The sequence below is a fragment of the Macaca fascicularis genome, chromosome 16, assembly GCF_037993035.2.
Source record: "Macaca fascicularis isolate 582-1 chromosome 16, T2T-MFA8v1.1".
Classification (NCBI taxonomy): Eukaryota; Metazoa; Chordata; class Mammalia; order Primates; family Cercopithecidae; genus Macaca; species Macaca fascicularis.
Window position 1 is genome coordinate 3035664 of NC_088390.1, and position 27770 is coordinate 3063433.

Sequence of the window (27770 nt, forward strand, 5' to 3'; positions counted from 1 at the left end):
GAGAGGGAAACTCCCAGTGCTTGCAATCTGCTGGGGGATTTCTTAGCATGGATGGTTCAACACGCCCATGTGCTGGGCACTGCGAGACGGGCTTCTTCTCTTCTTGGGCTTACTGGGAGTTCAGCCAACACATGGGACCCCTTATTACACAGTGTATCCTCCCAGTAGCACCAGTTTTTGGTCCAATTCAACGGTCAATGTTTACTTTTTATGACTGTGTAAACGTTATTTATTGTTATGTGAAAGGGCACCATAATTATGTTTTCTTTCTTACATAACTTTTCATGTTTCTTGGAGTTAATGATTAACTCCTGTTTCTGCCATTAGTATTGTTTTGTAGGGACCTATCATTCTTTTTCTTTTTCTTTTTTTTTTAATTTTTGAGATAGGGTCTCACTCTGTCACCCAGGCTGGAGTGCAGTGGCACAATCACGGCTCACTACAGTCTTGACCTCCTGGGTTCAAGCGATCCTCCTACCTCAGCTTCCCAAATAGCTGGCATCACGGGTGCTTTCCACCGTGCCTGGCTAATTTTTGTGGAGAGACATGGTCTCACTATATCGCCCAATCTGGTCTCAAACTCCTGAGCTCAACCAATCCTCTCTCCTTGGCGTCCCAAAGTACTGTAATTACAGGTGAGAGCCACTGTATCTGGCCTATTTTTCTACTTTTATTTTTTCTACCACAATTACTTTAATAGACAGCCCCTCCCTCCCCTCCCCCATCTCCACCAAGCTGGCATCCATCAGATATCCTGTCAATTCCATTCTTTCCCCCAGGAGATCTGACTTCCAGAGCCCCCTATCCTCTAGTGATAGTAGCCTGCCAAGAAAGGGTGCAAGGGAGTGAATTTTTTTGAGCTCTTTCATATTTCAAAATGTCTTTATTGGTTGATAGTTTGCCTGGGTATAAAATTTTAGGTTGAAAATAATTTTCTTTAAGAATTTTGAAAGTTATTACATCATTGCCTACTAGATTCCAGAGTTGCTGTTGAAAAGTCTGATGATATGCAGATTCATATTTCTTTTATTTTCTTTTTTTTTTTTGAGACAGAGTTTCGCCCTTGTCTCCCAGGCTGTAATGGTGTGATCTCGGCTCACTGCAACTTCTGCCTCCTGGGTTCAAGCGATTCTCCTGCCTCAGCCTCCCAAGTAGCTAGGATTACAGGCATGTGTTACCACGCCTGGCTAATTTTTGTATTTTTAGTAGAGATGGGGTTTCTCCATGTTGGCCAGGCTGGTCTCGAACTCCTGACCTCAGGTGATCTGCCCGCCTCGACCTCCCAAAGTGTTGGGATGACAGGCGTGAGCCACCACGCGTGGCCCAGATTCCTATTTCTCTGTATTTGGTATGTATTTATATTTTCTCTCTGGAGTCACTGAGAATTTTTCATTTGCCCAGGTGTTCTGAATTTCCTGACAGTGTTTGGGATGGATCTTTTTTTTTTTTTTTTTTTTTTTTTTTTTTGAGGCGGAGTCTCGCTCTGCCACCCAGGCTGGAGTGCAGTGGCGCGATCTCGGCTCACTGCAAGCTCCGCCTCCCGGGTTCCCGCCATTCTCCTGCCTCAGCCTCCCGAGTAGCTGGGACTACAGGCGCCGCCACCTCGCCCGGCTAATTTTTTTGTATTTTTAGTAGAGACGGGGTTTCACCGTGTTAGCCAGGATGGTCTCGATCTCCTGACCTCGTGATCCGCCCGTCTCGGCCTCCCAAAGTGCTGGGATTACAGGCTTGAGCCACCGCGCCCGGCCTGGGATGGATCTTGTGTCTTCACTGTGCCGTGTACTTGGTGGACCCAGAGACTCAGGACCTTCAGTTCTGGAAGATGTTCTTGTACTATTTCCCTGCTAATCTTTCTGTTACGGTGAAACAGCAGCCATTTTATGGCGCTCGAGTTCTGCGGGTGAGGAATTCAGCTAGGGCGTGTTGGAGATGATGGCTTGTCTCTGCTTTCGCAATGTCTGGGACCTCATCTTGGGTGGCTCAGATGGCTGGAGATGACTGCGACAGTCAGCTGGGGCCATATGTCAGGAGCTGCGCTGTGTTCTCATAGCATCTGCTGGAGCTGAGATGCCCAAGGTGGTTTCTTCATGTGCATGGACGGGGGTGTTTGGAACGTCTGGGCTTCTTTCTCCATGCAGCCCCTCCCTGTTCCCAGCCACAGCGCTGACGGTCTCAGGCCTTTCACGTGCGGGCTTGCTTTCTCTGGAGCAAATGTTCCTAGAGGTTGAGGTGGAAGCTGCAAGAGCTCCTGTGACTCATTCCTGAAAGTGAGGTAATGTTGTGTCTGTCTCATTCTGTGGGTCAAGACTGAGTCACAGGGCCAGCCCAGGTTCAAGAGGGGAGCGCACAAAGCCATCAGTACCAAGAGATGCCAGGTTTGGGTACCAGCTGCCAGCTCCCCTCCCCTTTCTCTTTCTGGGAACTTTTTTGGTCAGCTATTTGATCTTTTTTCTCTTCCCTCTTTTGTTTTCTGTATCTTTATGTTTTTGTTCTACTTTTTGGGAGATTTCCTTAACTTCGTCTTTTCATCATATTTCTTTTTTCCTTTTTCTTTCTTTCTTTTTTTCTTTTTTTTTTTTGTTGAGATGGAGTCTCGCTTTGTCGCCCAGGCTGGAGTGCAGTGGTCGGATCTCAGCTCACTGCAAGCTCCGCCTCCTGGGTTCCCGCCATTCTCCTGCCTCAGCCTCCCAAGTAGCTGGGACTACAGGTGCCCACCACCTCGCCCGGCTAGTTTTTTGTATTTTTTAGTAGAGACGGGGTTTCACTGTGTTAGCCAGGATGGTCTCGATCTCCTGACCTCGTGATTCGCCCGTCTTGGCCTCCCAAAGTGCTAGGATTACAGGCTGGAGCCACCGCGCCCAGCCTCTTTTTGTTTTTTTTTGAAATGGAGTTTTGCTCTTGTTCCCCAGGCTGGAGTGCAATGGCGTGATCTCGGCTCGCTGCAACCTCTGACTCCAAGGTTTAAGTGATTCTCCTGCCTCAGCCTCCCAAGTAGCTGGTATTACAGGCACCCGCCACCAGGCTCGGCTAGTATTTTATTTTTTATTTTTAGTAGACACAGGGTTTCTCCATGTTGGCCAGGCTGGTCTCGAACTCCTGACCTCAGGTGATCTGCCTGCCTCAGTCTCCCAAAGTGCTAGGATTACAGGCATGAGCCACCGCACCCAGCCCCCTTACTGTTATTTTAATGGGCCTCAGAAGAAGTGGGATAATTAATGCGTGTGGTCAGTCTGACAGGTTCATGCTGGAAGTCTCAACAGACTTCAGAATATCTCTATTTATATCTCCTAGAGGAAGTGAGGGTACATACTTATCACTGCTTAAACATGATTTTTTACTGTGATAAATGTTATACGTCCACACTGAATGTAACCGTAAGATGAACACGGCTGTCCTCGCCGTCCAGGTGAAGGGCGCTTTCGGGTTGGGAAAATGCTGATACCCCACACCTTGTGACTCCCGGGTTTTGCGAGCGGGTTCTGAAGCTGCCTGAGGCTATGACCTTGTGCGCTGGCTGCCTCTGCTCTGACCATGGTGTAGGCCAGGCAGTGCCAGGCAGAGCCGCTGACCGCGGGAGGGAAACTGCTCTGTCGGCAGTTTCTGAGTGATGGCAGTTTCTGAGTGACGGCGTGCGTTTGAAGGGCTGGGTGCACAGGCACCTGGCTTGGTGATTTCTTCAGCGCAGGGGAAGCGGAGCCTGTGGTGTAAGAGGGGACTTGCCTGCCACCCCCTGCTTGGCATGTGTTCTTCCCTGGGCGCCCCCCTCCCAGCCCATCCCAGCAGGCTGCCCTCTTACCTCTCCTTCCCTGCCCTTTGGAGGGCTCCTGTTCATTTTTGCTTCATGAAAGCCGGTGGGGCACAGTGGCTCATGCTTGTAATCCCAGCACTTTGGGAGGCCGAGGTGGGCAGATCACCTGAGGTCAAGGGTTTGAGACCAGCCTGGCCAACATGGCGAAACCCTGTCTCAACTAAAAATACAAAAAATGAAAATAAAAAATAAAAATTAGGCAGGGCGTGGTGGCCCATGCCTGCAATCCCAGCACTTTGGGAGGCCGAGGCAGGCGGATCACCTGAGGTCAAGGGTTTGAGACCAGCCTGGCCAACATGGCAAAACCCTATCTCTACTAAAAATACAAAAATTAGGCCGGGCGCGGTGGCTCACGCCTGTAATCCCAGCACATTTGGAGGCTGAGGCGGTGGATCACGAGATCAGGAGATCAAGACCATCCTGGCTAACATGGCGAAACTCCGTCTCTACTAAAAATACCAAAAATTAGCCAGACGTGGTGGCATGCGCCTGTAATCCCAGCTACTCGGGAGGCTGAGGCAGGAGAATGGTGTGAACCCGGGAGGCGGAGCTTGCAGTGAGCGGAGATCGCGCCACTGCACTCCAGCCTGGGGGCAGAGCGAGACTCCGTCTCAAGAAAAAAAAAAATACAAAAATTAGCCAGGCATGGTGGTAGGCACCTGTAATCCCAGCAACTAGGGAGGCTGAGACAGGAGAATCACTTGAACCCAGGAGGTGGAGCTTGCAGTGAGCTGAAATCACGCCACTGCACTCCAGCCTGGGCAACAGAGCAAGACTCCGTCTCAACACCACCACCACTAACAACAACAAAAGCCCAGGCCGGGCGCGGTGGCTCACGCCTGTAATCCCAGCACTTTGGGAGCCAAGGCGGGCGTATCACGAGGTCAGGAGATTGAGACCATCCTGGCTAACATGGTGAAACCCCGTTTCTACTAAAAAAAAACAAAAAAAATTAGCCGGGTGTGGTGGCGGGTACCTGTAGTCCCAGCTACTCAGGAGGCTGAGGCAGGAGAATGGTGTGAACCCGGGAGGCGGAGCTTGCAGTGAGCCAAGATGGGACCACTGCCCTCCAGCCTGGGTGACAGAGTGAGACTCCGTCTCAAAAACCAACCAACCAACTAACCAACCCCAAAAGCCCTACCTGCTGTCCCTGAGGGCCTCCACCCCTCCCATGGCCTCAGCTTCCACCTCTGTTCTTGTTGCACCTGTCCTGCTTAGGTTTCAGTGCTGTTCTGATCCCATTTGGGTGTCCCAAGGGCCCCCGACTTGCCGCGTGTCCAGAAAGAGAGCCTTATCATCTGCCTCTCGCAAAGCTGACTCTCCTCTGTGTCATGGCTGAAGCGTCTGTCATTCCATTTTCTGAAACCCAGGTCACTTGGTGTGTTTAGCTCTCAGCCCCTCCTTTACTTTCTGTCACCAAATTCTCTTAATTTTGCTCCCAAAATGCCCTTATGACTGACCCTTTCGTCTCATTTCTGTGGCTGTGAGCGCAGTGGAGGGTAGCGCCCCTCGGCCCCTTTTCAGTTTTCCCCCGACCCCTCCCTTCCAGCCACTCCGTTCTCTCTCTGCTGCTTGCAGAGTCCTCCAGCAAAGCCTCAGGCCCCTTGGCTTCCTCCCTTTGCCCCCGAGAGACAGTTCGGCATGCAGCACCTTTTCCCAGCGTCACTGTCCACGCAGCGCCGGCACTGTTTGTCTTGTGTGTGTGTCACCTGTCTCAGGCCCATAACGTTTTCCTTCAGCTGGCTCAGGTGTTAAAAATTCAATGGACTTGTTTCAGAAGGCACCTTTATGTCACTACCATAAAAGGAAAATCAGGGTGGCCTGCCACAAAGAGGGTCTCTGTCAAAGCTCCATAAGTGACTGTCATAGTGAAGACCATGCCAGGTGCCCTCGGGGGCCATCAGGGATGCATGCATCTGCTCTGGGAAGCCGTGGGCCATGGGAGCTCCTCTCCAGTGGGCCCCTTCTCCTCCTCAGAGGGAGTGTGGCACGTGGTTAAGGCCACAGACCCTGGAGCCAGGCGTGTGTCCAAGCCTCGCTCTGCTCCTTTCCAGCAACATGACCTTGGCCCGGTTAACCTCTCTGAGCCTCGTTTTCCCCGTCTGTAAAAGGGGTTAATACTATTTCCTTCAGTGGACTGTGGTATTAAATGAGATAGTGTACGTGGATCACTTCACACAGTGCCCTAACCCTTGAGGCCTGTTTGCTGGCATTTGGCCTCCCCTGCCACTTTTTTTTTTTTTTTTTAGATGGAGTCTGGCTCTGTTGTCAGGCTGGAGTGCAGTGGCACGATCTTGGCTCACTGCAACCTCCGCCTCCTGGGTTCAAGCGATTCTCCTGCCTCAGCCTCCCGAGTAGCTGGGATTATACAGGCGCCCACCACCATGTCTGGCTAATTTTTTGTATTTTTAGTAGAGTCGGGGTTTCACCATGTTGGCCAGGCTGGTTTCAAACTCCTGACCTCTAGTGATCCACCTGCCTTGGCCTCCCAAAGTGCTGGGATTACACTTGTGAGCCACTGTGCCGGCCTGCCCTCACCTTTTGCCAGCCTGCTGTGCCCTCGAATGGTGTGATGTGTCTCCTGGGCATCAGCGACACTGGTGGTCTCTCTGTTGTGCTGGTCAGCTTCCTCTGTGTTCTGCCTGTGTGCCCTCCCTTTCCCCGTTTCTCCCATAGGTCACTGCTGGACTCTTCCCTGGGCCTAGCCATGGCCTCCTGTGCGATCCCGTAGCTGGTCTCCCAAGGACAGCCAGCCCTCTCCTCCCTGTGACCTCATGGCACTTGATTCTGCATCTCTCGTTTTACCCCCGTGACCCCACAATTCATGTTTGGCACTTGGGTCTCTCACGTGGCTGTGCCGTGCCTGCGCCGTGCCTGCAGGATGGTTTTTTGCATTTTGCCCGGATCGTTTTCTCAGATGCTTGTGCATCTCACAGATGTCGCCTCCCATGCTGAGACACCACCCTTAGTCCCCGAGAACGCAGACTTAAAACACACAAGAAGGGCCGGGCGCGGTGGCTCAAGCCTGTAATCCCAGCACTTTGGGAGGCCGAGGCGGGCGGATCACGAGGTCAGGAGATCGAGACCATCCTGGCTAACACGGTGAAACCCCGTCTCTACTAAAAAATACAAAAAAAAAACTAGCCGGGCGAGGTGGCGGGCGCCTGTAGTCCCAGCTACTCGGGAGGCCGAGGCAGGAGAATGGCGTAAACCCGGGAGGCGGAGCTTGCAGTGAGCTGAGATCCGGCCACTGCACTCCAGCCTGGGCGACAGAGCGAGACTCCGTCTCAAAAAAAAAAAATAAATAAATAAAAATAAAACACACAAGAAGAAGGCGTTGGCCAGTGTCCCCTCCTCGCTCCCCGCTGTGGTACTTGGGCTGGGTGGAGCTGGCTTTCCCATTGCAGTGGGAAGGAGCACTGGAGTGGGAGCCAGAGATTTCAGGGTGGAGGTCCAGCTCTCGTGTTTTCTGACTCTGACCCCAGGCTCCCATAGAACTCGGAATCTCTGCTGGCTTGGGTGTGAACCATAAAGCATGCGTCAGTTCTAAAAGCTGCTTGTCTGGTGAAGGCTTATTTTCCCAGTGTGAGGATTTGCCTACGTGGGTACATTGGTCCATCACTCTGAGACTTGTGCACAAGGAGGCCCAGATGCCCCCAAACAGAGGGCTGTGGAGGGGCTGTAGAGGTTCTGCGGGTGGTCTGCCCGTAGGGTCCTGTTCCTCCTGGCTCCTGCCCTTTCTCCTAGTCCTGGTTCAGTTTAGGACTTCAGGTCCTCTAGGGAAGGACGGCGCTGTCCTCATCCAGTGCACCTGGAGAGCAGCAGGAGTGTCTTCTGAAGCTACAGCCAGAGTCTGAGCCAGGTCTCCCTTTGTGCCCACACGCAGCCACGTGGTCCTGCACAGGGTGTAGCCTGCAGCAGAGACTCCAGCTGGCACATCGCCCGCACAGCCTGGGCCTCCTGCTCTCTGTCTGCTCCGTGCAGGGGACCAGTAGCCCCCTTTGACCCTCTCCCTTTTCTGTCCCCTCACTTGAGGGCCCTGACACTTTATAAACGGGTGTCCAGTTCAGGCGCGCTGGCTCACGCCTGTAATCCCAGCGCTTTGGGAGGCTGAGGCGGGTGGATCGCCTGAGGTCAGGGGTTCGAGACTAGCCTGGCCAACATAGTGAAACGCTGTCTCTAATAAAAATACAAAAAATTAGCTGGGCGTGGTGGTGGGCGCCTGTAATCCCAGCTACTTGGGAGGCTGAGGCAGGAGAATTGCTGGAACCCAGGAGGCGGAGGTCACAGTGAGCCAAGATTGTGCCATTGCACTCCAACCTGGGCAACAAGAGCAAACCCCGTCTCAAAACCCAAAACAAACAGAAAAACGGGTGTCCAGAAGCTAGTTGTGCTTCCTGACATGTTCCTCCTGGAGACTTTTTTTTTTGAGATGGAGTCTCGCACCGTTGCCCAGGCTGGAATGGGTAACGATCTTGGCTCACGGCAGCCTCTGCTTCCCGGGATCAAGTGATTTCTGACTAACTTTTGTATTTTTAGTAGAGTTGGGGTTTCACCATGTTGGCCAGGCTGGTCTCGAACTCCTGACCTCAGGTGATCCGCCCGCCTCGGCCTCCCAAAGTGCTGGGATGACAGGCGTGAGTCACCGCACGCCCGGCCCCTCCTGGAGACTTGGTGCTCACTCCCCTCCAGTGTGGCCTGAGGTGAGTTGGAAATGGGGCCTCTTCCTTGGAGAAGAGAAGAGAGGCTTGCTGTGGGGTTTGGGCGGCTCCCTCGGCTCTCCAGCCTCCACGTGCTTGTTTGCATGATAAGGCTGTCAGGTGGTATCTGGTGATTTCTCCCACGGCTGCTGCTCTCTGCTTCCGTGAACCCTGGGATTGAATTGGGGTGGGGATTGCCATTTTGCATTTTCTGCGGAGTCCTTTTTTTTTTTGAGATAGGGTCCCGCTCTGTCACTCGGGCTGGAGTGCAGTGACGTGATCACGGCTCACTGTAGCCTTGCCCTCCTAGGCTCAAGTGATCCTCCCACCTCAGCCTCCTGAATAGCTGGGACTGCAGGCACGCACACACCGGGCTAATTTTTAAATTTTTTATAGAAATGAGGTTTCACCATGTTGCCCAGGCTGGTCTCGAACTCATGGGCTCAAGCAATCCTCCTACCTCGGCCTCCCAAAGTGCTGGGATTACAGGCGTGAGCCACCTTGCCCAGCCATCTGGGGAGCTTTGAATCACCAAAGGTCTAGAGTTGGTGCCCCGAATCTCTGGAAACCTGTCAGAGTGTGTGCTGGGATGGGCTGTGACCCCAAGGTCAGCCATGCCAGGTGCAAACAGGTGCGCAACACCTGCTCCTTCTCAAGCTACCCATTCACTCCGCCTGTAGGAGCCTTTTGTTCCTGAATCCAATGTCCTCTTCCCTCCCCCACACTCTGCCAGGTCTGCTGGGCTCATGCCCTTTTTCCCTTCCACACTGGCCCCAGCACAGGCATGAGGGTCATCAGTACTGTCATCCCATGTCTGTCCCCTTGGGGCTTGGAATTGAGCCATGTGCATACACCCGGGGCCTGGCGGTTCCCACACAGCTGCTGGGCTCCCATGTCCCTGCCTCCCAGCTTAGCATCCACAGTATGTGGGGCAGCGAGTGCCCAGATCTGAAGACGTCCCTGCCCTGTCCACCTCTGCCTTCTAGTCAGCTTTCTGCCTTGGCTCCTCCTCCTCCGTACCCATTCTTCCAGTTGATTTGAGCCTCGGCAACGAGGCGACCAGCTATTGTGTTTTTGCTGCGTACCAGGCACTGTGCTAAGTGCTTTCTGGGCCTTATTGATAACACCCCATGAGGTAGATAGTAGTCACACCGTTTTACAGATGAGGAAGCTGAGGCACAGAGAGGTGAGATAACCTGACCATGTAGTGAACCGGAGTGGTGCTGGAGTATTGATTAGCAGGCGTATTGATTAGCAATTGCATCCCGTTCCCCTCTCCCTGCAGCCCCTGGCGACCACTCGTCACCGTTCTGTGGATTTGGCTGTTCTGTGGATTTCATGGAACTGGAGTCACACAGCTTGCGGCCTTTTGTGCCTGGCTTCTGTCACTCGGCACCGTGCTTCCTGGCGCATCTGTGTTGTAGCATGCATCAGTTCTTCATTCCTTTTCTTTCTATTGTCTTTATAGTCATAAGCTATCATTGTTTGTTTTTATTTTTATTTTTAAATTTAATTTTATTTATATATTTTTTTGAGACAGAGTCTCACTCTGTCGCCCAGGCTGGAGTGCAGTGGCACCATCTCGGCTCACTGCAAGCTCTGCCTCCTAGGTTTATGCCATTCTCCTGCCTCAGCCTCCCGAGTAGCTGGGACTACAGGTGCCCGCCACTACACCTGGCTAATTTTTTTGTATTTTTTTAGTAGAGACGGGGTTTCACCGTGTTAGCCAGGATGGTCTCGATCTCCTGACCTGGTGATCTGCCCGCCTCGGCCTCCCAAAGTGCTGGGATTACAGGTGTGAGCCACGCCCAGTCACTTATTTTTATTTTTTTGAGATGGAGTCTTGCTCTGTCACCCAGGCTGGAGTACAGTGGTGCAATCTTGGCTCACTGCAACCTCTGCCTCCCGGATTCAAGTGATTCTCCTGCCTCAGCCTCCTGAGTAGCTGGGATTACAGGCGTGCGCCACCATGCCCGGCTAATTTTTTGTATTTTTAGTGAGACAGGGTTTCGCCGTGTTAGCTAGGTTGTTCTGGAACTCCTGACCTCAGGTGATCCGCCTGCCTCGGTCTCCCAAAGAGCTGGGATTACAGGCATGAGCCACCCTCACAGTCCTATTTTTATTTTTGAAAATTAATTATTTTTACTTCATTTCTTTTTTTTTTTTTTTGAGAAGGAGTCTCACTTTGTCTCCCAGGCTGGAGTGCGGTGGCGTGATGTCGGCTCACTGCAAGCTCCGCCTCCCGGGTTCACGCCATTCTCCTGCCTCAGCCTCCTGAGCAGCTGGGACTACAGGCGCCCGCCACCTCGCCCGGCTAATTTTTTGTATTTTTTAGTAGAGACGGGGTTTCACCGTGTTAGCCAGGATGGTCTCGATCTCCTGACCTCGTGATCCGCCCACCTCGGCCTCCCAAAGTGCTGGGATTACAGGCGTGAGCCACCGCACCCGGCCTACTTCATTTCTTTGTATGGGTGAGCAATATTCCACAGTATGGAACAACCGAATTTTATTTATCTGTTCGTTGGCGGACGGACACTCGGATTGCTTCCCCCTCTGGGCCATTATGAATCATGTTTCTTGTTCCTTTTGGTTTGGTTTTCCCGAGAAACTCTTTGCAGCCCAGCTGTCTGTATTCCTCTAGCTTGGCTATTTGGGAGGCAAGAGAAAGTGTAGCTGAGTGTGGGTGGATGGCTGGGAGCGGGCGTGGGGAGGGATGCAGGAAAGAGGAGTTTCAGGCTTTGGGAGAACCCCGTGTGGAGGGGGCCTTACTCCTGTCCCAGAGCCATCTGCTGCTAGCTGAGTGTTTTTCCTGTGGTTGATTATTAACCAATGGTTATGATCCTGAGAGTCGATCCCCAGGCTAGAACTGGTACTCATTTGAGGTGCCAGGAATGTTTTCCAAGGCGTTTAAACAGCTCTGGACCCTTGCTTCTGTCTCCCCTTGGAGACCACATCAACATTTTATGAGTTATAATAATAAGAATCATCATCATCGTAGTCTACATTTATACAGGACTGCATGTTTTATTTCACAGCTGTTATTTTTTTTTTTTAATCAACTAAGTTTTTTGAAACGGAGTTTCGCTCTTGTCGCCCAGGCTGGAGTGCAGTGGCACGATCTCAGCTCACTGCAACCTCCGCCTCCCGGGTTCAAGCGATTCTCCTGCTTCAGCCTCTCAAGTAGCTGGGATTACAGGTGTGTGCCACCACGCCTGGCTAATTTTTGTATTTTTAGTAGAGACAAGGTTTCACCATGTTGGCCAGGATGGTCTCGATCTCCTGACCTCAGGTGATCCACCCGCCTCAGCCTCCCAAAGTGCTGGGATTACGGGCATGAGCCACCGCGCCCGGCCACAGCTGCTATTTTAAACTCCTTGGTACATTATTACCCCTATCTTTGCAGATGAAGGAAACAAGACACAACGAGGTAACTTAACCAAGGCCTCACAGCTGGGTAGCAGGCAGAGCCAAACTTGAACCCAGGAGTGCCTTGATTCCGAGTGTAGGATGCCCTCCACAGTGATGTGTGAGACATGACAGTTGCAGTGACCTCAAGATGGTCTGAGGCAGAACCCTCTGAGGGTGGAGGCGAGGAGCCTGCAGGCCTGGGTGCTGTCACAGGGGCTCCCCTAGGGGTCTGTCCAGCTCCGTCTGGGTGAATCATGGCCTTTGACTTCTCAGTTTCCACTCCAGGCCTCTATGACCATTTCCTCCAGAGATTTGCATTTGGCCAAAGCTGTCTAGGATGCGTCCTGGTCTCCCTGAGCCGCCCCGTGTGCCCCTGTGTCTCCTGTGCTTCTAGGGAGGGAAAGCGTCTCAGAGCAGGGAACCTCAGTGCCATACGAGAATGGGCAGCACCTCCAGGACCCCCGCAGGTGGCAGAGGCTCTCTGACCCGCCTCTCTAGCCTGCCCTTACCACCCTTCTCTTTGAACTGAGTACATAATCTTCCTCTTCTCTTCCTCTGGCTTCTCTCCATGCTCTTTTTCCCTTCTCTGCTTTCCAAGCTGTCCCCATCTCCAACCCCTCCTCTCATGGGTCCTTGTGGGTGCCTGGGTGGGGCTGGGACCCCGCGTCGTTAGAGTTGCATGCAACTGTGGGGCCGGGTTGCTTGAGGGGTGCAGCTTTCAATCTCAGTGCCTTGACACGTGGCGAGATGGGTCCCTGTGGGTCACAGGGAAGTTGCCACCTCGGCTAAGGATTTACCTTGTGCGTCTAATGAGAACACATTCAAGGTTATCCCTTGATAAAATCACATCACTTTCACCTCATGTGTGATATGTTTGCCTGAGTGGGAGAAAAAGGGATAGAATTGCATCAAGCACCGTGTCACTTAACTCTCTCTTAGTGCCAGCTGGTGGCTGGGCTGGGCTGTGCCTGGCCATCCTTGGGAGGGTGGCTCACGTGGAAATGTCATTGTCCTGGGAAAGGACGAGGCTGAGAAGAGCTGATCAGAGCAGGGGTGGTGAGGCAAGAGCAGGATTTCGTCTTCATTTTTTTTGGCTCTCTAGGTCAAGGCTAGAACCTGGGGTCCGGGTGCTGCATTCATTTCCTAGGGCTGCCATTACCAACGACCTCAGATGGCTTAAAGCCACATTTGTTATTTCAGTTCTGGAAGCCAGAAGTCCAAAGTCAAGGTGTCGGCAGCGCCACGCTCCCTCTGCGGGCTCTAGGGAAGAATCCTTCCTCGCCTCTTCCAGCCTCTGGCAGGGTCGGCAAGCCTTGGCATGCGTTGGTTTGCAGCCGCATCGCTCCTGTGTCTGCCTTCGTTGTCATGAGGCGTTCTCACTGTGTGTTTCTTCACATTATTGCCTTCCCTTCTTTTTTTTTTTTTTTTGAGACAGAGTCTTGCTCTGTCACCTGAGCTGGAGTGCAGTGGCGCGATCTCGGCTCACTGCAGCCTCCACCTCCTGGGTTCAAGCGATTCTCTAGCCTTAGCCTCCTGAGTAGCTGGGATTACAGGCGCCCCCCACCACACCCGACTAATTTTTGTATTTTTAGTAGAGACAGGGTTTCACCATATTGGCCATGCTGGTCTCGAACTCCTGACCTCAAGTGATCTACCCGCCTCAGCCTCCCAAAGCACTGGGATTACAAGTGTGAGTGGGCGCCCGGCCAGCCTTCCCTGCTTATAAGGACACTGGTCCTATTGAATTAAGGACCATCCTATTGACCTGATCTTGACGTGATTATATGTGTAAAGACCCGATTTTCAATAAGGTTCTATTCATAGATACTGGGGGTTAGAACTGCAGTATATCTTTTTTGGGGGACACATGGTGACCTGTAACAGGCAGTTAGCTCTTAAACAAGAGGGAGGGCTGGAGCCAAGAGTGAGGATGGTACAATGTGGCCCTTGTCCCCCATAGATGCCACTCGAAGCCATCTGTATACCAAGGCAGGGTGGGTCCTACCTTGTGACCTAGAGCTTGTGTGTAGTTCTGATTTTTTAAATTTAAATTTAAATTTAATTTAATTTAATTTTATTTTATTGAGACAGAGTCTTGCTCTGTTGCCCAGGCTGGAGTGTGGTGGTGCGATCTTGGCTCATTGCAACCTCCGCCTCCTGGGATCAAGCGATTCTCCTTCCTCAGCCTCCCGAGTAGCTTGGATGACAAGCACGTGCCACCATGCCTGGCTAATTTTTGTATTTTTAGTAGAGACGGGGTTTTGCCACGTTGAACAGGCTGGTCTCGAACTCCTGACCTCAAGTGATCCGCTCCCCACCATCCTCCCAAAATGGTGGGATTACAGGCGTGAGCCACCGCTCTGGGCCCAGTTCAGATGTTTTTGAGGGTGGCAGTCATGTCTTCTGCCCACCCTGGCACCCCCTCTGGAGTCGTGGACACAGCACTGGAGCTTGCATGAGGCTGGTCACCCACCACCGGTGCTCATGTCTGCTCTAGCGCCGTCCAAGTTCCCAGGCATCATTCAGGAAATCCTTCTGGTCAGAAGCTGCCTTGTATTCCGACTTGAGAGTCCGCCTCACTTCCTAGAGACCGGCCCCAGGAGCTTAGCCAGTGTCCAGTAGAGACCGGCCCCAGGAGCTTATCCAGTGTCCAGTAGAGACCGGCCCCAGGGCTTATCCAGTGTCCAGTAGAGACCAGCCCCAGGGCTTATCCAGCATCCAGGGGGAAAGGGCTGGTGCAGGGGAGAGGGGCTCAGCTCAGGGAATGTTGGCTGCTGTACCCCTTTGACCGGGACTCAGGGCCTTGGACAATAATCTGGTGCCATAGGCGTGGACATCTTGTGCCTGATGGGGAGAAATAGACAGCATGACTATGTGTATGAGCGTCTCATGACTGGTGATGTTAAAACCAACTCTGTCCTCCTCTGGACTGTGTGTGCCTGGAGAGCCAGGGCTGCTGTCCATCAAGGTGCGTGTGAGCCATCTCCAGAGGTCCTCTGCTAAGCCCAGAGTAGCCCTATAGCATCTGGTGGGGGCTTGCTTTACTTCCCCTCCCTGCATGCTTTTCCTTGCCAGGCTCCTAGCCTCACAGGGGAGCAGCCTTCATCCTCACCATGGACCTTGAGAGGACCCAAGGGTGATGCCTCCTGCTTGATCATTCTTCGTTTCCCCCATCATGGCTCTCAAAGACCTGGCCCATTGAGGAGGAGCTGTGGCTGTTTGGGAGTGGGCTAGGTGGAGGAGGGGGTGAGCTTGTGCTGGACCCAGCTCTGTTGTGTGCACAGGCAGGTGAGTGTCCGGCAGAGCAGCCAGGCTGGAGCCTATGGTGGTAACGTCCAAGGCCATACATGGAAGGAGGCTGGCAGCTCTAGCTGAGAGGTAACAGGAGCTGGTGCCTGCCTTTGTGTGTGTGTGAGTGTGTGCACACACCTAGGTGCTGTCTTGGCCCTGATGGTTTCTTGAGCCAGTTACAGCCCTGGATCAGGCGGGAGGGTCTCCCCTCTCCAGCTGTCAAAGCTTATATCAACAAGGTCCAGGAAGAAAGAAAGAGGAAGGGAGATGGGGAGCAGAAGACATGGATTGCCAGGTTCAGGTTAATGGGGTGAAATGGATCCTCTGCCAAGCCAGGTAGTCCCCAGGCCCTTCATCTGGCTCCCTAGTTGACCACAGGGAGGGGTAGTCAACTGCGGGGGCAGGCAGGGGTACACAAGGCCCTGTGGGCCTAGCGTGGAAGTGTTCTCAGCCTGGTCCTGCCCCATGGGCCACGGGGAGCCAGGCAGGATGGGGTCTGGGCCTGGAAAGCCGGAGGGCTGGGCTCGTAGGGAGGGTGGGTTTCCGTCATGAAGGTGCGAGGTTGGAACTGTCGCTTCACTGGCAGGACTTGGGCTGGGAAGAGGTGCAGAAGGATTCTCCAGAGGTGGCAGTGGGGGTGCTTTGGTCATTTACGCAGGACCTGGGGGTTGGACTGACTCTCGGCTGCTTCAGAGCGGGGCTCTCTAGAGGAGGAAACACTTGTAAAGTTGGGGGCTTTGACGGCTCAGCCCGGCCCTCTTCGGCTTTTAATACGGTTCTCCCAGCCCCTTCTTCCCCTCCTGGGTACAACCAGGGCTTGTTCAGGACACTGGAGTCCCTCACCCGGGGATTCCCCAGGCTCTGCCCAGCTGGCCCTGTTGTGCAGCCGTGGCCCTGAAGGCTGATCCCATGCCAAACAGTCTGCCTGGTGATGGGGCCGCAGACAGCACTCCCCGGTCACCAGCGAGGGCCAGATGGAAAGTGGGGAGTGTGTGAGCGCGGCAAACTCGTCGCAGTCATGTTACCATGGCGACACAACTCTGTTTAGCTGCCTGTCCACCGTCCTAGCCCACACGGACTAAATTAAGTTTTACCTGCAGTTGCACGGCAGGCAGCCCTGTCTCCCGAGGACAGCTTTTTGACCAGGGCCTGTGTGTGTGTGTGTGTGCGTGTGTGTGTGTGTGTGTGTGTATGTGCAGAGGGGCTCAAGAGAGAATGCATCCCCGTTTCTCCCCTCCTCTTCTCCCACCCAGCCCCACTCCTGGGTCTCTTTAGCCCCGTGGTTCTCAGACTTCACCGTGCGGCAGAATCACCTGGAGAACTCGTTGCAGCGCAGGTTCCCGGGCTCATCACTGGAGAGTCTGGTGTGCACCAGAGAATGTGCATATCTTTCAAGTTCCCAGGTGCCGCTGGTGGTCCAGGGACCATACTTAGAGTAGCACTACTTTAGATTTTGGTGCATGGGAGTAAAGAAAGTACTCCTGGCCGGGCACGGCGGCACACGCCTGTAATCCCAGCACTTTGGGAGGCCGAGACAGGCGGATCACGAGGTCAGGAGATCGAGACCATCCTGGCTAACACGGTGAAACCCCATCTCTACTAAAAATACAAAAAATTAGCCGGGCGTGGTGGTGGGCGCCTGTAGTCCCAGCTACTCGGGAGACTGAGGCAGGAGAATGGCATGAACCCGGGAGGCGGAGCTTGCAGTGAGCTGAGATCCGGCCACTGCACTCCAGCCTGGGCAACACAGCGAGACTCCATCTAAAAAAAAAGAAAAGAAAATGCTCCCAACTCTGGTTTCTGCTTTTTTTTTTTTTTTTTTTTTGGAAACGGAGTTTCATTCTTGTTGTCCAGACTGGAGTGCAGTGGCGCAATCTTAGCTCACTGCACCCTCCACCTCCCAGGTTCAAGTGATTCACCTGCCTTAGCCTCCCAAGTAGCTGGGACTACAGGCGCCTGCCACCACACCCAGGTAATTTTTGTATTTTTAGTAGACACAGAGTTTCTCCATGTTGGTCAGGCTGATCTCAAACTCCTGACCTCAGGTGATCCACCTGCTTGACCTCCCAAAGTGCTGGGATTACAGGCATGAGCCACCCAGCCCAGCCTGCATTGTATGTTAAACTGTGTCCCAGAGCATAGTCACTCTTGGAGGAGAGAAGGGAAGGCGCAGGCAGGTCCTCACTCACCTCTTTTGGCCTCTTCACAGGAAGCAGGAGCTGGCCAACAGCTCGGATGTGACCCTCCCAGACCGGCCGCTCTCGCCTCCTCTCACGGCTCCTCCCACCATGAAGGTAAGAGGCTTTGATTCAGGGAGGCAGGGAGGGGAGCATGTGGGGAAGTCGTGAGGCCTTGCTGTGGCTTCGGCTCCAGGCCCAGCAGCGTCCGTCGAAGTGGGGCTGTGGAGTGTCCCGACCCCTCGGAGGAGGCGACGTCCAGTTAAGCACCAGTGAGGGGGGAAGTGTGACAGGAGACTCAGTGTGTCTGTGTCAAGGGGCGGTGAGGACATTGACTGGGGTTGAAATGGGGTTGGCGGGACTCTTGGTAATTGGTAGTGGAGTTTGGGAACAAGGGGCCCAGCCAAGAGGAAGTCGGGGGACAGAAGGCAGCTGCCCCGAAGGACTGCCTGGGGCTGGGCTGTGGCCGGCACCCTCCTGGGACTTGAAGGGTGCCTGCATGCTGGTCTGCTGGCCTCTGGCTGGCCCTTCTGAGCTGGGCCTCTTCACACCAGAACCCGTGGAAGGGTTGGCTGGAGGTTCGGGTCGGGGCGGCAGTTATTTTCCTATCAGCACTTCCTTCGTGAGCCGTTTTCCTGGGGAGACCACAGTCCAGGCTGCCAGGCCCAGGACCTTCTCACTCCTGGATGGGAGCCGAGGGTGCAGTGCCCTGTAGCCACCATGACCTTCCCCCATCTCTTTTCAGTTTGATGCCTTGGTGGGATGGCCACACAGGCCTGAGCTGGTCCTCGGAGAAGACTTTTGGCTCAGCCAGTGTTTCTGTATAGGCTGGCAGGCATGCTCTCCCTTCCTGCCTCCCTCCCTCCTTCGCACTCTGTGGGGTGAGTGAGGACTAGCACTGAAGAAGTCACCTGCCCCTTGAGTCATCTGAGGGGACATCTAGGCCAGCTCCTCTCTCTACCCTGGGGCTGTGCTCTGAGTGGCTCACAGGGGATCATCAGGCATCTCTTCCTCGCTGCTCTGCATCACCCCTCCTCTTCCCTAAACCTAATCTCTTGCAAGATGACAACCCATAGGAAGTAGATAAAACCCATCCATCTTCCTGTTGTTGTCCTGCATCTGATGCCCATCACACACAGAGCCACGCGGTATGCCTCGAGGAGCCTACGTGTTGAGGGGCAGCCAGAGCCTGCCCTGGGTGGGTTAAGTGGTCAGTGGTGGGCGGGGGCAGGACAGGGTACAGTACCCAGGGGGCAGTGGAAGCCAGACCACCTTCACTAGCCTAGTGTCTGCCCCAGCACCCAGCTCAGTGCTGGTATCTGAGCCAGGTGCCAGCCTGGCCCTTTGCACAGGGTAATGCTAAGAAGCCTGTTACTATTCCGAGTGTCCCGTTGGTCTACAAAGGTGGCTGTGGGATGCTTGTCTCTGTCCTCAAGGATGGCAGGAGTTTGCAGGGAGAACTCTGACAGTCTCGTAGGAGGAGTCCCTGAATTCTCTTGGCTGACTTCACTTACTCATGCACTAATTTAATTCATTTAATACCCAGTATTTATTTGAATTTTGTATTAGTTAGGACTCTTGGTTGTAAGTGACAGAAACATAACTCACTCTGGCTTAGGCATAAAAGGGAATTTTTTGCCTTTGCAATTGCAAGCATAGATGGCAGGCATGACTGCATCCACGAGATCATTCTCATTCCTTCTTTCTTCTGTGTTGGTTTCATTCTCTGTCAAGCTGCCTTTGTGGTGGCCAGATGGTGACAGCAGCTCCTACCTGCGAAGTAAGTCCAGTGCAAAGAAAAGTATTTTTTTTTTCCCCAGTAGTTCTAACAAAGTCCCAGGGAAGAAGCTCATTGGCTGGCTTAGGTCACGTGTTTGTCCCTGAACCAATCACTGTGACCAGAGAGATGAAAGGCTCTGATTGGCCAGACCTGGGTCTCATGACCACCCGCCTAAACCATAAGAACTGAGAATTGCAGGGGTGGGTCCTAGAGGAAAATGGCAGTGTTGTCAAGAGAAGAAGGGGAAAGGGATCCGGGGCAGGCAAGACCCACAGCTTTCTGCCACATGTGCTCATGCTCAGCCAGGCCCGGTGCTGGGTTCTGGGGACCTTGTAGTAAACCAGACGTTGTGGTCCCTGCTCTCCTAGACCTTGTAGTCTAGCTAGGGAGCCAAAAATGGAAAAATAATGTCAGGAATGAGGGCTGGACAGTTAAACATGGTGAATATTCTGAAGGAGAAGCACAGCATAGCTCAGGGGGAACGTAAGGTTAGGAGGTGGGGGGACTGTAGCCTAGTCTTGGAGAGGGTCACGTAGGGCTTTTTGTGAGGAAATGATGTTTAGGCTGAGCCCTGAAAATTGGATACGTGCTAGTTAGGCTAAGGTGGAGTCCGAGTGGAGGAGAGTGTTCTAGATTCTTGCTATTCAAAGTGAGGCCAAGGGACCAGCAACACCTGCATTATTTACGAGCCCCTTAGAAATGTGGAATGTCAGGTTCCACCACTGAATCAGAGTCAGCTTTTAATTTTTTTATTTTTATTTTTTGAGATGGAGCCTTGCTCTGTCACCAGGCCAGAGTGCAGTGGCGCGATCTTGGCTCACTGCAACCTCTGCCTCCTGGGTTCAAGCGATTCTCCTGCCTCAGCCTCCCGAGTAGCTGGGATTACAGGCACCCACCACCACGCCCGGCTAATTTTTGTATTTTTAGTAGAAACGGGGTTTCACCATGTTGGCCAGGATGGTCTCGATCTCTTGACCTTGTGATCTGCCTCCCTCGGCCTCCCAAAGTGCTGGGACTACAGGCGTGAGCCACCACGCCTGGCCCAGAGTCAGCGTTTTACCGTCATTTCACAGTGATTTGTATACACATGGCAGCTTGAGAATCACTGCTGTGGACCTCTGCACATGCCCTCAGGCAGTCGAGAGAGAGAAGGCGGCACCAAGAGGAACTGGAAGCAGATCAGACTGGCTGGTGAAGCCAGAGTTCGCGTTGGAGAGGCTGGGCGTGTAGGCAGGGACCAGATCAAGCAGACGCTTCGACATTTTGCTGAAGATTTTAGAGTTTATTCCTAGTTAAGAGCACTGGAGTCATTGATGATGTTACCCAGAGGATTAAGATGAGACTTTTGGAAAATCACCCAGCGTCATATGGCGAATGCGTGGCAGGAAACAGAGTGGAGAGGGGATGAGCCGAGGCTGTTGCAGGATCCAGGGGAGAGGACGGAAGGCTGACTTGGAGGGGCTGGTGGGGTGGTTTGGAAGTGGTTGGAGCTCAGATTTTGCAGGTGGTAAATTGATGAGATGGGAGATTTGGGGAGAAGGAGGCGGCGAGAATGGCTCCCAGGTTTGTAAGCGCTAGATACATGGGACAACCATTCTCTGAGATACAGGTTGGTGCAGGAGGGAGGGTTAGGATTCAATTCTTCTTCTTTTAGATTAAAAACAATTTTTTAAGGGACAGGGTCGTGCTCTGTCACTCAGCCTGGAGGATAGTGGTTCATTCCTAGGTCACTGCAACCTCCCACTCCTGGGCTCAAGGGATCCTCCCATCTTAGCCTCCCAAGTAGCTGGGAATATAGGCACGTGCCACTGAGCCCAGCTAATTTAAACATTTTCTGTAGAGATGAGGTCTTGCTGTGTTGCCCAGGCTGCTCTCAGATTCTTGGGTTCAAGCCATCCTCCCACCTTGACCTCCCAGAGTGCTGGGATTACAGGTGCGAACCACCGCACCTTGTCGAGGGGTCACCTGTCAGTTGGATATGCCTGAGGCTCAGAAGAACATTCTGGGCTGGAGGTAAAAATCTGGGAGCCCTTCTCCTAGAGAAGGGAATGGAAGCTTTGGGATGAGGGAGCGCTCTAGGGAGAGGATGGAGCGAGAAGAGAGGTTCCTGGGGCAGCACCTCAAGGGAACCCCCCAGGTAAAGGCTGGTGCTGGGGTCTCTGCAGAGGAGGCTGGGCCAAGACGTGGAGGGAGGAGCATTTCATGGCAGTGGGACTGGCAGCGGTGTCAGCTGCTGCTGAGAGGCCAAGTACGGTGCAGAGTGCACAGTGGCCACTGCGCCCTGTGGCCTGGCAGTTGCTGGGGATGTAACTCAGACCAGCCCTGGGAGGGGTGGGGTGGACAGCAGACGGCCGTGTGTTGAGGAATGGGTGGCGATGGTGAGAGTGAGAGGGTGTAGACGGTACTTGTGAGGTGGGGAGCCTGGAGTGCGAGGAAATGTGGAGCAGAGGGAGTGAGGCAGGGGTGCTCAGGAATCTGGACCACAGCAGGGATTATTTTTAACACATTCTTTCAAAAAATGATTTATGAGCATCCACCGGGTGCCTGCCCCTGCTGTGCTCTCCCATGAAGGCTGGCAGGAGGGGCCTCAGGCAGGCCCGGAGCAGAGCAGCCTCAGGGAAAACTGAGCAGCTGCAGTCAGGGGAGGGCCCTCCCTCCTCCTCCCATGTGTTCTGTCCTTCTCCTCTCTGAGCTCAGCTCAGGAATTTCCCAGCCTGTGACTTTACTGCCCAGACCCCAAGCGCAAGGTCAGAGCTGGGAACGGAGGAAGAGGCGAGGGATTGTCCTGGGAACTCAGACTGGGTGGGGTTCCTTCTGTGGTTGGGATTGGGGGTCAGTGTGTGTGGTGTGCCTGGCCCGAGGGGTCTCTTTGTGACTGTCATTTGGGTTCATTCTGTGGCTCAGCCAGCCTGTGGCCACAGTTAGGAGTCTGTCTCTGGCGAGGACGCTTTTTCCCTTTGTGCGAAAGCTAACCGCCCGTAGGGGATTTAAAACCACAGTCCTCACCTTCCACCAACCTGCTCACCACAGGGGTGCCCCATCACAAAAGGGATGACATTGATGAAATAATATTGCGACTTCTGCTTGCAGGCTGTCCGATTCTTTCCCTAACTTGAGTTCCCTGAGCACAGCGACTGTGTCCTATTCTTTGGGGCCCCCAGGCCCTGGCTTAGGGTGGGGACCTGGGACTTGTTTATGGGATGACTGTGAGGGACACCTCGGTCAGGGGAGCTTGTCCTGCTCCTGACCCTCCACTCCTCTGGTTCTGGCTGGATCTTATATCTCAGCAGACCAGGGCTCCACCTGCCACATCTCTGTCCTAGGGACAGGGTGAGGTGAGGCCAGGCCTGTGCTTGGTTGACACCTCCCAGGTTATTGTAGCACACTGAGGCCAGAGACGCCCTGGGTGGAGGGTGGCCTCTCTCTGAGGGTCCCTGGCCCTGAGGGTTCGTGAATCAGTTCTCTGTTCTTTGAGCCTCGGGCAGTGGGAGAAGGCTTCACCTGGTTCTCTTGGTGGTGCAGGCTCAGGGAGGGTGTGGCAGGGGTACCCCTGGTTGATTAGCTCGGGAGTCACAGAAGTTTGGGAATGGACAGTCCGTTTCCTTCATAGGTAAACGGGAAGCCCCGAGGTAGGAAATGACTCTCCCAAGGCAGCACCGAAGACAGCTGTGTTCCTTCTCTAGTCAATAGAATAAGTTACATTCTTTATTTTTAGTTTTCTTTTTATAATTATTTTTTTTGAGGCGGAGTCTCGCTCTATCGCCCAGCTAGAGTGTAGTGGCCGGATCTCAGCTCACTGCAAGCTCCGCCTCCTGGGTTCACGCCATTCTCCTGCCTCAGCCTCCCGAGTAGCTGGGACTACAGGTGCCCGCCACCTCGCCTGGCTAATTTTTTGTGTTTTTAGTAGAGACGGGGTTTCACTGTGTTCGCCAGGATGGTCTCGATCTCCTGACCTCGTGATCCTCCTGCCTCAGCCTCCCAAAGTGCTGGGATTACAGGTGTGAGCCACCGTGCCCGGCCTATTTTTATTTTTTGAGATGGAGTCTCTGTCGCCCAGGCTGAATGGAGTGCAGTGACGCGATTTCGGCTCACTGCAACCTCCGCCTCCCGGGCTCAAGCGGTTCTCCTGCTTCAGCCTCCCGAGTAGCTGGCTGGGATTACAGGTGCGCGCCACCACGCCCCGCTAATTTTTACACTTTTAGTAGAGACGGGGTTTTGCCATGTTGGACAGGCTGGTCTTGAACTCCTGACCTCAAGTGATCCGCCAACCTCGGCCTCCCAAAGTGCTGGGATGACAGGCGTGAGCCACCGCGCCCAGTCCAGGATAAGTTAAATTCTAAGATCCAAACTAGTTTTGGTCAAGTGGTCGGCTCATCTCACGCTTGTGGGCCCAGGGATGGCCTCTCGTTGCTCTCCCACTGGGAAAGGCTGGCTGGAGCAGTAGCTGGCCTCCAGCCTGAGCGTCTCCCCCGCGCTCACCCCGGACCCCCACCCTCACTGGCGTGCCTGCTGCTACCCATCCTGTATGCACCCTCCCCCACCTCTTTGCTGTTTGTTTTTCAAGGGGATTTTTTTTTTTTTTTTTTTTTGCTAATGTGAAGCTGATAAAAAGCAACCAAAGAGATGCTGACCAGATGGGCTGAATGAGATCCCAGTTCCCAGCCAGAGCTCAAACTGGCTGGTGCTGGATGGGCTGGGAGAGGGGCTTGGGGCTGAGTCTGTGGGAATGCCGTGGGTGGTTTCCAGGCCCACATTTTTTTTTTTTTAGGAAGCTGGTTTTTGTGCCCCAGTGGGTCAGCAGGCATTTAGGGAGGGCCATTTGTGTGTCCAGAATTGTGCTGAGTCCTTTGGGGTCACATCAGAGCTGCAGTCCTCTATCCTCAGAGGCCTGCCGTCTATAGGGGCCCTAACTGAGTGGGAGAAACCAGGTGGCTCAGCAGGTGACAAGGCTCAGATGTGAAATGTGGCTTCTCACTGGGGAGGAGAGGAGGGGAAACGCTATGTGGGGAGGTGGGATAGGGTAGGGTGGGGTGGGGCAGCCAGAAGGGGCCCTAATGGCAAGCATGGGGGTCAGGGTGACCCCCTGGCATCGTAGACAGTAAAACCGTCCCAGGCCCTGTGAAGTAAAAGGGTCGATTCTCCCGATTCTCTCGGCGCTCACAGGAAGGACACAGGGCATTTCGTTGAAGTCCACTCTGCTGGGACTTGACCTGACCTTGTCCCTGGAGCTGCACCAGGCCCTGCGCCGGCTTGGTCAGCTGGGAGGTGGCCCTCGCTCAGCCTTCCACACCCTTCTTTGTGCAAGTCTGAGGCCAGCCGCTCTCAGACCTTCTGCTTTCCGGAAGAGGATAGTGGAGGCTTGAAGTTCCCACTGCAGGGACCAGCAGAAGGTCTTGTTCCTCCCTTGCTCCTTGGCGTGTGGCTCTCTACGGCCAGCGAATGCCCCCATCGCCTCCATGCTAGGTAAGGCGGGTGTGCAAGCTTCCTATGCCAGGGAAGAGAATGGAGATCAGAGGAGCCTCCTTGCCCCTCGCTGTCCCTCTGGGCAGAGCTGGGCTGGGCCTCCCTTTCCAGCTCATGGATTGCCCACCAGCCACCCTCTCTCCCTGGGGTTGGGGGGTGGCGTGGGGGGCTTCTGTTCCAGCTTGTAGCACGGCCCCCAGCCTGATTTCATCTCTCTTGTTTGCTCCTGGTTCCTGTCTCCTTCTTCTGTTAGGCTGTGTGAGGAGACTATCCCCCAGTCAGGGTTGAGTGACAGCGTCAGCCCTCGTTACATCCACCGGCTTTGGATGGATGAAGGGAGGGGAGGCATTCGTGGGAGGGTTGACGGGAGCCTTTTTGGGCCGGGGCAGGAAGGGCTGAAGGACATCAGCAAGGAGGTTTGGTTTTTTGTTTGTGTGTTTTTTGAGACGAAGTCTCGCTCTTGTCCCCCAGGCTGCAGTGCGATGCTCCCGAGTAGCTGGGATTGCAGGCGTGAGCCCCCACGCCCGGCTAATTTTTGTATTTTTAGTAGAGACGAGGTTTTGCCATGTTGGCCAGGCTGGTCTCGAACTCCTGACCTCAGGTGATCCACCCGCCTCAGCTCTCAAAGTACTGGGATTACAGGCGTGAGCCACCGCACCCGGCCAGGAGGTTTGGTTTCTCCCTCTTGAAGAAACTTGGAGGCCAGGTGCTGTGGCTCACGCCTGTAATCCCAGCACTTTGGGAGGGCAAGGCAGGTGGGTCACCTGAGGTCAGGAATTTGAGACCAACCTGACCAACATGGCAAAACCCCATCTCTACTAAAAACACAAAAAATTAGTCAGATGTGGTGGCGAGCGCCTGTAATCCTAGCTACTCGGGAGGCTGGGGCAGGAGAATGGCATGAATCTGGGAGGAGGAGCTTGCAAGTGAGCCAAGATCACGCCACTGCACCTCACCCTGGGTAAGAGAGCGAGACTCCATCTCAAAAAAAAAAAAAAAAAAAAAAAAAAAAAAGAAAGCCCTGTACAGGGACAGGAGCGGACAGATACTTATTTCCACATTCCTACTGCTGGAGGGAGGCCCTTGCTGAAACTCTGTGGGTCCTGGGAGAGTCACGTCTGGTCTCCACATCGACTGCGTTTCTGTTGCCGCTCCGGACATGGTTGGGACACAAGGCCATCTCCTCAGGAGCCACTGCCCATTGTTCCCTTGAGTCCATCCAGAGCCAAGGGAAGTTCACGTCTGATTTAAGGCAGGCGTGAGGAAGGGCTTATTTGGCTACTGAGGGTGAGGATGCTAACTAGGAGGCTTTAAGAACATGGAGATGTTGGCTGGGCGTGGTGGCACGTGCCTGAAATCCCAGCATTTTGGAAGGCTGAGGCAGGAGGATCACTTGAGGCCAGGAGTTTGAGACCAGCCTGGGCAACACGATGAGATCTCATTTCTGCAAAAAATTAAAAAATTAGCTGGGCCTGGTGGTTCATGCCTGTAGCCCCAGTTACTCTGGAGGCCAAGGTGGGAAGATGGATTGAGCCCAGGAGATGGAGCTTGCAGTGAGTTAGGATTGCGCCACTGCGCTCTAGCCTGGGTGACAGAGCAAAACCCTGTTTCAAAAAGAAAAAAAAAGAAAAAAAAAAGAGAATATGGAGATGTCTGCATTTGTACCTACTTACCTGCATGCGTCTCCCTCCTCACCTGTGCACACGTGAGCATGTACCTGTTTTCCCTGATTCTGTTCATGTTTTAAGGCCAACTCACTTACGCTTCTGGAAGATTACTGTAGGTGTCACTGGAATTTTAAAAATTTGCAGACGTGGAAATGCATAAGTCTTAACTGTATTGTATACTTTGACTAATGGTACATCCACGGGACCCATACCTTGATCAAGAAACAGGACATTTCTGCCACCTCTGAAAGCTCCCATGTCCTGACCCAGTCAATCATAACTGATCCCTTGAGGACCAAACACTGTTCTGATTTTTTTCAAAAATGAGTTTTGCCGGGCGCGGTGGCTCACGCCTGTAATCCCAGCACTTTGGGAGGCCGAGGCGGGCGGATCACAAGGTCAGGAGATCGAGACCACGGTGAAACCCCGTCTCTACTAAAAATACAAAAAAAATTAGCCGGGCGCGGTTATGGGCGCCTGTAGTCCCAGCTACTCGGGAGGCTGAGGCAGGAGAATGGTGTGAACCCGGGAGGCGGAGCTTGCAGTGAGCCGAGATCGCGCCACTGCACTCCAGCCTGGGCGACAGAGCTAGACTCCGTCTCAAAAAAAAAAAAAAAAAAAAAAAAAAATGAGTTTTGTCTGTTCTAGAACTTAATTTTTTTTTTTTGAAATGGGGTCTTGCTCTGTTGCCCAGGCCAGAGCGCAGTGATGTGATCTCTGCTCAGTGTGACCTCTGTCTCCTGGGTTCAAGCGATTCTCCTGCCTCAGCCTCCCCAGTAGCTGGGATTACAGGTGCCCGCCACCACTCCCGGCTAAGTTTTTTGTATTTTTAATAGAGACGGGGTTTTACCATGTTGGCCAGGATGGTCTTGAACTCCCAACCTCAAGTGATCCGCCTTCCTCAGCCTCCCAAAGTGCTGGGATTACAGGTGAGAGCCACCGTGCCTGGCTGGTGACTGTTTATATGAAACAGCTACACTATTTGCCAGATGGTCAGGCCATTTTATATCCTCACCAGCAATGTCATTGGAGGTCTGGCTGCTCCACATCCTCACCAACATTTGCCATTGTTGGTTTTAACACTTTTAGCCACTTGAACGGTGTCTCATTGTGGTTTTAATCTACATTTTCTCATGAATAATGATGTTGAATATTTTTCATATTGACTATTTATTGACTATTCTTATAGTTCTTTTTGGCCTTCCTCCCCGCTTTAAAATTCAGTAGTCTTCTTGTAGGTGTTCTTTACATATTCTAGTCGAGTTCATTTCTTTTCTTCTTCTTTTTGTTTTTTTTTTTTTGAGATGGAGCCTCGCTCTGTTGCCCAGGCTAGAGTGCAGTGGTACGATCTCGGCCCCCTACAACCTTCACCTCCCGGGTTCAAACGATTCTCCTGCCTCAGCCCGCCAAGTAGCTGGGATTACAGGTGCCCGCCACCACACCTGGCTAATTTTTAAATTTTTAGTAAAGATGGGG

General features: G+C 53.3%; 1 protein-coding gene across 16 annotated transcripts in view; it reads left to right on the top strand.

Moving 5' to 3' along the window:
• The window catches only part of RAP1GAP2 (RAP1 GTPase activating protein 2), a 299357-nt gene that overhangs the window by 146184 nt on the left and 125403 nt on the right, over positions 1 to 27770 (top strand). For all 16 annotated transcript variants that reach the window (XR_012425122.1, XR_010582219.2, XM_065532585.2 and 13 more), the window contains one exon: positions 17417 to 17501. Coding sequence is in view for 14 of the 16 variants with exons in the window: in XM_065532585.2 (XP_065388657.1) it covers positions 17417 to 17501 (85 nt within the window). In the remaining 2 variants the exon portion in view is untranslated. The remainder of the gene's footprint in view (positions 1 to 17416; positions 17502 to 27770) is intronic.